The sequence below is a fragment of the Rosa chinensis genome, chromosome 6 (assembly GCF_002994745.2).
Source record: "Rosa chinensis cultivar Old Blush chromosome 6, RchiOBHm-V2, whole genome shotgun sequence".
NCBI classification, from domain to species: domain Eukaryota; kingdom Viridiplantae; phylum Streptophyta; class Magnoliopsida; order Rosales; family Rosaceae; genus Rosa; species Rosa chinensis.
The window spans coordinates 5054104-5065028 of NC_037093.1; the positions used below are offsets into that span (position 1 = coordinate 5054104).

The 10925-nt window shown below is 37.8% G+C and overlaps 1 protein-coding gene across 1 annotated transcript; it reads right to left on the minus strand.

Moving 5' to 3' along the window:
• Positions 1-2231: 2231 nt before the first annotated feature.
• On the minus strand, positions 2232-3266 carry LOC112174089 (extensin). Its single transcript, XM_024311791.2, has 2 exons — positions 2596-3266; positions 2232-2494 (listed from the first exon to the last, which is right to left on the minus strand). The coding sequence occupies exon 1, from the start codon at positions 3234-3236 to the stop codon at positions 2619-2621; it is 618 nt and encodes a 205-aa protein (XP_024167559.1). The 5' UTR covers positions 3237-3266; the 3' UTR covers positions 2232-2494; positions 2596-2618.
• Positions 3267-10925: the final 7659 nt, after the last annotated feature.

Here is a 10925-nt window from a genome sequence, read left to right on the forward strand (position 1 = left end):
TTTCTTTTGCCATACTTAGGGTGACTATTATCATTGCTAGCTTTGATCTTCCGCCTTTGTGGCGAGGTGATGGGATCACCGAAGCCCTCCGCCTTTGTGGCGCTGGTTACTGTCTCTGTGACAGTAATTCTGAAGCCCAGTATCCTATCGCTACACTTAGTGGCGTAAGAGTATATTACAAGAGTAATGGGAGTACTTTAGCCTGGGAGGCTATCACCCGAGCTTGGGAGGCTCACTTGTCTGGCTATCAGCTTCCCCTACTCACTTTACTATTTTTGACTAGCGGGGCTAGTTCGATTTCCGTTTAACCAGCGGGGCTGGTCTTATTTTCTTGAGTACCAGAGTTTCAATCTTTTCATTTTAGTTTGTGGCTAGCGGGGCTAGTCAGTTTTTCTTGTACAGAACTTCTCTTGTTTTGTTTTCTTAAAGCATTGCATGCATCGGGGGTTTTTAAAGAAATAAATGTGGGAAAGTATGAAATCCTTTTTCTTTTAATTGTTTATTTTGTCCACTCACGCTAACGTTTTTCGTCTACTTTCCCCTGGGCCTTTCTGTTTCTAATACCCAGTTTGCAGGCGTTATTAGTTGAGGTCGGGCGTACAGGGTTCGAGGCATAGTTGACAAATAGCTTCCGCATTTCTTCAGTTGGCTCTGATCTATTGCGGGTTAGTGTTTTGGGTAGTCTACTTTAGGGGTGACTCGGCCAATTCTCGGTAGAGTCATCTCTAAGGTGGGCCCCGCAGGGCCACCTCGGATTTCAGAGTGAAATCCGGGGCGGGTCCTGTCACATGCATGCATGGGTAACCCATTCTGATACCATGATAAAGTAATCTAGGTTCGCATCCAAAACCAATTGGCAATGGATGGAGTGGCCCAAACCCTTATAAACCCATTAGCAAGGTCCCATTTTATGTTAGGATATATGATGTTAATTATTAATTAGCTGATATATGATTAGTTGCATGGTGCCCTACAGCTGTATGCCATGTGTTGCTCTCTACTAAGTGTAGCTGGTACTATATATACCTCACTGTAACCAATAACAGACTAGCTCTGCTCATCTTTCACGTGAGTCATATTCAGCTTTCGTTTTTTTCTCTCTGTTTTTCAAAGCTTTCTTTCATGGTATCACAGCCCAAGTCGATCAATGACCACAATTGTTCATCGATTTCTCAGAGATTCAAGCACAGATTTCAGCTTCTATACACTCGAATTTGTTCCTCTTCTATTTTCAGCAGCAATAGATATGTTCTTCATTTTCAATCTGATCTAGTAGTCTTTTCCTTTAGTTTTGTCAAAATATTTGCATCATCAAAGCTCAGATCTACTATATTTAGTACTCAATTTCAGTATTGGAAGCTAGATTTTCATTATCAAGTTCAGAAACTCAGATTTGTTCAAGATTGTTCGGGATTAATTTACTACAAATTTGTTGAGATTCAGTACTGCTTTACATCTTTGAAGCTTAGATTTGTTATAATCAGTGTTTGATTTCACTATTAGTAGCTATTTGCCTCCACAAGCTCAGAGAAGTACAAGTTTTGTTGAAACCCTAGCTTTTTTTACTTGTTGAAGTTTCCGTACTTGCTTTTGTGCAATTCTCGTTGACTTACTGGAAATTGAAGATTGTGGAAGATCTACTTGTGATTTTAGAAGATATGGAAGTCTACAAATCCTAGCTTCTCATCAGAATCTGTTCAAGATCATATTAGAAATTATTGAAGATCATAGAGCTATTTTGCGGGATTTTCTCTGTTACTAGTGGTGAATTTTGAGTGTTGATCTGTGTTGCCTATCGTCATGAATACCGATATTGACTTAAGAAATTGTCTGCCGTCCAAATTTTGCAATTTGATTCTAGTTAATTGAAAGTAATTAGTTCATCTACTATATTTTTATAAGTTTATGAACAAATTATTATCAATGTAACTTAGTTTAATTATGTGTAAATAGTGTAAAATAAATGTGATAGTTTTATCAATGTTGTAAATTTAATTAAATTAAATTTTAATTTTAATTCAATCAAATATAAAATAAAATAAGTATTTGATAAACATCATAATATCATAAACAACCCAAGATGAAAATAGTGAAAAATTATTAAGCATAAGTCATAATTGGGAGGAAGGCTGAAATAAACTAATGAAATAGGAGAAAGGAACTTTTTTTTTTTTTTTTTTGAGAAAAGAGAAAGGAACATTTGGGAAATGGAATTTTCACGTACGTCTCCGTTGGGAAAAAAGCTGAAATAAACGACATGGACACACATATATAATCGAACATAGGAAGTGCACCACAACTGTCGAATACATGGAAATGAAAAGACTGATGACGAAACTTGCTCTTAATTAATAATAAAAACTACTAAAAACATTCACATCACACGCGGAGACTCGGTAGCTTTACTGTTCTTGCACGTATGCATTATTGAGAACCTTGGACAACTCTTTTCTTTATTTTGGACGTCTCTCTTCTTCTTCCTCTTCACTGTTACCTGTAATTAATGGATGTAAACAGCATAGGTTAAGATATGCTTTATTAAAAAGAAACAGTAACAAATTACTGAACTTGACAATAGAGATTAAGCTTAATTACCAGGAGGCAAGTGAGCTCATTATCTAGTAGCTGTGAGGAGCAGGAGGTGGGTGCTCGAAGAAATGACCACTAGGAAGCTTGTAAGGTGGTGGTGGAGATTTTGGTGGATAATGGGGATGCTTAGGCGGCGAGTACACCGGAGGCTTAGGTGGTGACTTAGGAGGGTAATGGGGGTGCTTAGGAGGGGAGTACACCGGAGGCTTTGGTGGTGACTTTGGTGGATAATGGGGATGCTTAGGCGGCAAGTAGACCGGAGGCTTAGGTGGTGACTTGGGAGGGTAATAGGGGTGCTTAGGAGGGGAGTACACAGGAGGCTTTGGTGGTGACTTTGGTGGATAATGAGGATGCTTAGGCGGCGAGTTCACCGGGGGTGTGGGTGATGGTGGTGACTTTGGTGGGTAATGAGGATGCTTTGGTGGAGAGTACACCGGAGGCTTAGGCGGTGACCTGGGAGAATAGTGAGGATGATGGGGTGGTGCGTAGTGCACTGGCGGCGATGGTGGTGGCGGAGACTTGTAGTGGTAAGGAGGAGAGGCAGGTGGTGGAGGAGAGGAGTAAGGGTAATTTGCCGAGGTTTGCGAAGCGAAAGCGACTATTGCCACTAGAAGACTCAAAACTAGAGAGGTCCCCATTTTCCCCATCCTGTTGGGTTAAGAGATGGGATTTTGGTTTTCTGCTCTATATGCAACGCCTTTGCAACCTTTATATAGCTTTGGTCTTTACCCATCCAATCAAACTAGGGTAAAATAATAGGAAAATTCTACAATATGTTAACGTATGACATGCATACAATTGCCTTAAAAGTGGTAAAATGAGTCATCAAAATAGTAATATTAGTCCTTAAACTAGTAACATGAGTCCTTGAAGTGGTAAATTTTCTTATTTACCACATGAGTCCTCAAAATAGTAATATTAGTCCTCAAAGTAGTAACATGAGTCCTTAAAGTGACAAATTTTCTAAGTTTACCATATGAGTCCTCAAAATAGTAATATTAGTCCTCAAAATAGTAACATGAGTCTTTAAAGAGGTAAAAATAGTTGATGTATGAGAAATGTTAACATACCATACCTTTACCCATATATGAGGCTGAACATATTTGTCGAAAAATTGATATGATGGCATGCAGATGCTTGGTTGAATTGAGGAATAATATATTAGTTATGATCACACACTCGTGTTTGGTTGAACAAATTTTCATTCTATAGAATAGATTTTTAATTTTTTTTTCTATACAAATTTCAAGATCTCTGTTTATTTTTGTCATAATATAATATTTACGGCCAATAAAGTTTTATATTTTCGTAATGATATTATTATGGGCTCAGTTGACAATTGCACCAAATAGCAGGACCACAATTACCATGATAATGATAACCAATTCAGTTTTCTTCATCTTTATCTTTCAATTCTTTTCATGTTTTTAGCTACGACCCTATGAGTTAGGCCTGGGCACGGTCCCAGCCTGAAGTGACATTTGCAAGGCTCGGGACCGAGCCGGGCTCAAATCACATTTTTCAGTCTTAGGGACCAGGAAGGCACGGACCGTGAATGAACTGGCCGGTCCTTCCAATTTTTCGGGCCCAAAAGTCCAGTTTGGCTTAGCTTCATCTTCTCCACAATTTCATCATATTTCTGATTTTATGGGTTTAGAGCACAGCCTAGCGCATTGTACAAATCACAAACTAAGCTACAAAACAAAGAAAATAGCATCCAATCTTCAAAGTTTCTTCAAAGTTACAAACAAATGAAGTTTCATAGTTTAAATTCAGACACTTTAAACTGGTTGGAATGACAGAAACCCACCACCAACTCAGTCCCACAAACCGGAGCTGCGTTTTCCATATAGGAATTAGGGTTATGAGGTTCATTCTTCGAAAAAGAGGCTTGGGGTTAAGGATAGGATTGAGAAATCAAAAATTTGACGAAGTCAGGGAAGGGATTGAACTGGATTGAAGGATGGGTTTGACGAATGGATTAGAATCTGGGTTTGATGGAGGGATTGAAGGTTGAGTTCAACACATTGATTCAAATCTAGGTTCAACAAAGGGATGAAGGCTGGGTTCGACGAATTGATTGGAATCTAGATGGGTATGGAAGTAGGTGGGCATGTCATCTATCCTTGATTATGCCTTGGATTGGGATTTTGCAATGGAGGCTGGGTCTACTGGGATTTAGGTTGGGATTGAAAGTTTGGGGTTAGAGAAATTTAGGTTTCTTCGTTCTTGTTCTTGAAGAATAGAGAGAACTAGCGATGATACCTGCGATTTGTTGCGGGATTTGTTGTTGCTAACAATGTACAATAATGTATGATACAATTGAATAAGACTTGATTTTTGATTGAAGTGATAAAACATGATATATCACTTTTAATAGGAATAGTACAGCAAACAGTAATGCTGAATATAAGAGAGCTAGTTTCCTGGCTCCAAAATTATTTTGAGTTTACAAAGACTTTAACCTAATTCTTCTTTACAAAAAACCCTAAAAAGTACAGCCATATCCTCTCATATATCTCTCTCTCCTTTTATTCTTTCAATATTTTACCAAAGGCATGCATGAAGGCAGATACAATTATAGTAATTATTTGATGCATAAATATATCGGTCATTATTCAACATTCTTTTTTTTTAATAAAAATATATGATTGCTCAGCTGCGTTTACAGTAATAAAATATATAACTCGCTAAAAGTAATTGACGAACTGAATATGTCAAACTTGAACCGTACTGGTATGAACCGTGTCTGGTGCGTCGCGGAAGGTCCCATCTGTATGCATTGCATTTGTGATGATCGTACTGTAAGCAACTTTTTATATTCTCAAGAAAGAAAAACATCTTTGCACGAATTTAGAAGAGAGAGAGAACTCGCGTGTCCAAGAAGTTTGAAAGAAGCTGCTTGGTGCTTTCTTTCTTGTACAAAGTCTTCGTCTAATCGTCTTCGCCTTCTTCTTTGTCGGTCATTTCTTCGTTCGCCATATACAGTCTGATATGAACCGTGTCTGGTGCGTCTCAGAAGGTCCCATCCGCATGCATTGCATTTGCGGCGATCAGTACTGTAAGCAGCTTTTTAGATTCTCAACAAAGAAAAGCATCTTAATTTAGAAGAGAGAGAGAGAGAGAGAACTGGCGCGTCCAAGAAGTTTGAAAGAAGCTGCTTGGTGCTTTCATTCATGTACAAAGTCTTCGTCTTCGTCTTCGATCGCCTTCTTCTTGGTGTCGGTCTTTTCTTCGTTTGATGCGATATGTCCAGAGTTTTCGATCGTCTTCGACTTCGACTTCATCTTAGTGTCGGTCTTTTCTTTGTTTGATGCCAATATAAAATCACCTAACATTTGTACACTTTGAACCACGCCAAACTTATACACTCCATTTATATAATCACCTAATTTTCAACCACGTCACATATTTAGATCCATCGATCATATATAATCATCCAACTTTTCTAAGCTTTTAAACATGTCACATATTAAAATTCATATCCAACAGCTGCAATAATTTTCTATTTATTTTTAAATTTTAACTTATAACTACACAGTGCTGTGTTTTTCTGTATACACCGTCCCTTCTTCTTCACAAGATTGTAGACCTTGATATCAGAATATAAAGAATGCAATAGAAAAGTTACAAACTTTAACTCACAGTAATTTGTAGTAGGAAGAAGAGTCGGGAGAGTAATATCTATGTTTTCAATTAAACGTAATTACCCATGTCTTTCACGTAATTCTACTCCAAGAAAACTCTAGAACACCAAAATATAATGCAACTCAATCCGGCCCAAAAAGGTCGGATGCAGGTGATACTCTAGCTAGAACACGTAATTTGCATTTGCCGCATAGTGTATGAACTTGGCTTTGAACTCGCAGCGGCAATGATTGTATGAAATCACTATTTGCAAATGCCGCATAGTGTATGAACTTGCCTTTGAACTCGCGGTGACTATAATTGAACTCGGGACCCTCCGCAATTTGACCCGATATTGCTTGGTACAATTTCTTCTAGATTGGTAGGATTTCAATACATTTTTCTTATTCATGGTCCTTCTTCTTAACAAGATTGTAGACCGGCCTGATGACAAATGTCTTTCAGGTAATTGTGTTGTAGTCCTTCTTGGCTAAGGACGTCCTTACGTTAGCCTTAGGAACAGATTTCTAGTTTTTGACCACTTTTCGATCACATATTCACTTTTGAACCGTTCAGTTCTTAGGTCCTAATGTATAGATCATCTCTGCAAAATTTCAGTCAAATTGAAGATCGTTAAGGCATTCAAAACTGCAATTTACAGTAATGAACATGAACAGTTTCGGTTCGACAGATTCAATTCGTTCATTGGTTTAATCGAGTTCGATACATTAACAATCATCAATTTGACAGAAAATTTACAGAAGTGATCTATACATTAGGACCTAAAAACTTAACGGTTAAGATATGAATATGTGATTTAAAAGTGGTCAAAAATTGGAAATCCGTTCATAATCTAAGGTAAGGACATCCTTAGCCAAGAAGGATTGTGTGTGTGTGTGTGTATTGCAACCCGAAAAAGCCTCTAATAAAAGAAAAATCCCCAAGTTTATCCTCTTTCCTTTTATTCTCTCAATATTTTAGCAAAGGCAAGGAGCCATGGAGGCAGATAAAATAATAATTGTTGCTGTATATATCGATCATTATCCAACAGTCATCGTTTTGTATAAAAAATATGATTGCTCAGTTGCATTTTCTGTAAATGAGATATGTGCGTGTTAAAAGAAGAGAAGAGAAGAGAAGGTGGAAAAGATGAATGAAGGAAAATACTGTTCTATACAGGGGATGTTGGTGAGTTTGGTGGGAAGTAGACAAATTGAAGATACCCGGGTTGATAATATTTTTATTTCGGCCCACAAAGTTGCCTAAAGGCCCAATCGTAGCCCAAACTCTACTCTATGTGACTTAAAGATACATAGGCTGTTAATATTTCTATTTCGTTCCACGAAGTTTGCCTAAAGGCCCAACCATAACCCAAACCCCGCTTGTGTGAATATTTTAGGATAAAACCTAAAATAGTTCGATCATAATGAATTGAAACATTTTAGGATAAAACTCTACACTTGTTAACGTCAAGAGGTGGCTTAAAGTGAGGAAATATATGTAGAATGCCTACAAGTAGACCACGAGGCTTTCGTTGCCACAATAGGATGATACTTGGGGTGAATCCATTTGCGGAAATTCAGAAAGGATCACTAATCCTTGAAATTAAAATGTCCCTTCTTATATTTTTGGGGATTTATATTTTTATCTCGAGTCATGAAAATTCGCATACATAAATCAATTAGTGCCTTGTCTGGCCTAGCGAGCCAATGATCCATTGATAAATAGGCGCAGGCTCCTAGTGGTAGGATGAAACTGAGTGTCATCAGATTCATTCTCCGACAGCAACAGAGTAGGAAAGTTGTGATTTTGGTAATTATGTTTCGTTGTAATCGACTTATCTTTCCGGTATGTCACCACTCTGTCAAAGCAAATGGAGTATCCAGTAGAGTATTTTTTGCTAAGTGATACTTGTTAGAATACATATATTTTGTGCAGACTTCTAATATCATTTCAGGATGTTCTATAGAATCTTATTGTAATCAGGAGTTCAGGTTATATTTGGCAGTTTCATTAAGCCATGTTGAAATTGCACGAGCTTTTCTTTCAATTAGTTTCGCTAAAATCCATATTTTGGGAATCTTATACTTTACCCCGAATAGCTAGCTAAGGCCTTCTACCGCAAAGGACCTATAGGCCGATGCCAATTTCTCGAGAGTCTATTCCGTGCACCTAAGAGCTAATGCACTAACAGCACGTGGTCACATGAGCCGTTAGTGGAAGGCAGACGTTAGCTAGTCTTCAGTTAGTCAACAAACAATGAAATTGAGACAAAAAAAATCTGCAGTGGAGTAAAAATAAGTTTTACCCCTAACTAAAACCTCCCCAACAGATGACTCTACGATAAGTATATTGGACTATTCTCATTCAACACATACTTTCCCAAGGCCACTAGGAGATCAGAGGTTGCAAAAGACTAGGAGAGTACTTCTCCTATTTTCCCGGTGGTTCAAGGAAACAGAAGAAGATTGCAGAATCGGATCTCAAAGAGGAAATCAAGGAGAATCATGCTCACTGATCTTGAGATAAAGGTGGCTTACATTTCATATCATTTTTCATGATTCTAAATTGATATGCATATCTTTTATTTGATATGAAATTCTTATCTGCATTAAGATGTTTTCAAAGTGCTTATCAGATAAAGATCTTGTTTGCTTACCGTTAGGAAGATTTGATTGCATATCGAAATCAGTTTTAAAACAACCTTTCTTTGTTTATCTTATTATTAAAAGAGATTTCAGTGAGGGGGAGTCTTGCTCCTCTATAAAAGGTTTTGAAACTGACTTTGAAAAATAGAGTTTTCGATCTAAGTTTTGTTGAGTATTTCATAGCCTTCACAAATTGTTTTATGTATAACTCTCTTTGATTGTCTTTTACAAATATTCCTCACTGCATTCATCTCATTAATCATCCTTGAGATCAGTGAGTCTTTGATACTGAGAATAAAGTGGAAGATTGGTGCACCAAGACATTAAGTCATTTGTAATTTTAGAAGTGATATCAGTTGTAAACCAAGTTAGCTGTGTTGCTAATTAGTGTGATTGTGATAAACATCACTACTTGTATATTGTAAACCTTTGATTCATAGTGACTTTGTTTCTCGTGTTAGCTACGTTACAAGCCACGCAGTGAAGTTTCCTCAATGGTGAGGTTTACACTGCATTAGCAATTGTTGTGTTCTCCTTGAGTGTGCTACATTCTTGCAAAGCAGTTCTATCATCCATATTTCAATATATTGTTCTATCTTGTATTTTCATTTGGCATCAGAGCGGGTTCTAGAGCTTTCTAGTTGACCTAAGGGAAAATGGAACACTCGCATGATAGGGCTGCAAGAGGATCTGTAAACAGTCCTCCATGGTTCGATGGGGGTTGTGAAAAGTACATGCATGCAGTGGAAGATTTACATGAAATCTTATCTCTTTGCACAAGACAAGCATGTATGGAACATCGTTGAAAATGGTTGGAAGACACCGGTGGTTTCAAGCGAAGGTGAAGGATCTTCCACAATCATTCCCAAGGTAAGGAAGGATTGGATAGAAGAAGAGGTACGTGATCTTCAAGCTGATTTCAAAGCAGAGAATAGCATATTCATAGCTCTATCTGAATGAAAGAAGCTACAGATCAGTCACTGTGATGTTGCTAAGTAGGCTTAGGATCTGCTTCAGACTACTTATGAAGGCAACAAAAAGGTACGGGCTCAAAAACTGCAAAGTCTAATCTATGAGTTTGAAACTATGGCTATGGGAGATGATGATTTCCATGGTAGAATTCTAAAAATTACTGGTCAGTGTCGAACTTTGTGAACACCATTTGAAGATGATAAACTTGTCAAGAAAATACTGAGGGCCTTGCCTGGAAAGTTTCACTCTAAGGTCACTAGTATTGAGGATTCATTTGACATTGATGTCTATCCTCTTGATGAGCTTATCAGAAATCTCAAGACCTATGAGATGAGGTTGAAACCTGAGAAGAAAACTAAGGGTGTAGCTTTCAGGGCTGTGAAAGGGGTAGAAGAGGAAGAAGAAACACTAGATCTTGCTCTTTTAACAAAAGAATTTAAAAGGTTTCTCAAAAGCAAGAACTCTTCTAGGAGTCCTAATGCTCCTAGGGAAAACCCTCATAGTGGTAGTAGCAGCAGTAGTTACTACAATGGTAAGAGTGGGAATTCGAAAGGAAGCTTCAAGGGAACTCATTCAGGGAAAACTAAGTGCTATGAATGTGGTGGCTACGGTCATATCTCTACTGATTGTGGCAATAGGAAGCACAATAAATCCTTTCTTTCAACATGGAGTGATGATGAGTCTCAAGAAGTAGAAAATGTAGCTTTTGTATCATCGTTCCTACCTGATTCTGATAGTGATGAGGATTTTTTTGATGATGAGACAAATATCCACTGCAAACAACTCTACAAGGCTTCGAAGGCCACATTACTCAGAAACTTGAGTTTGAGAAGGAAATTGAATTTCTGAAGACTGAAAAGGAAAAGTTGGAGCTCATGTTAGAAACCTCACAGTCTATGTGAGGACAAGAAAGAAGTAAGCTTATTAATGAGGTGTCTGACTTGCAAGGTGACCAAGACTCTTCAACTTGGAAGACTGAACGGTCTGAGTTTCTTAACAACATCAGAATGCTGGAACTGGAAGTTAGGGGACAACAAGTCTTGAATCTAGATTTGTTAACAAAAATTGAGTCCCTGGAATATGAGTTAA

Coding starts and splice junctions, on each gene's coding strand:
- LOC112174089 (XM_024311791.2), bottom strand. CDS start 3,236: ATGGGGAAAATGGGGACCTCTCTAGTTTTGAGTCTTCTAGTGGCAATA.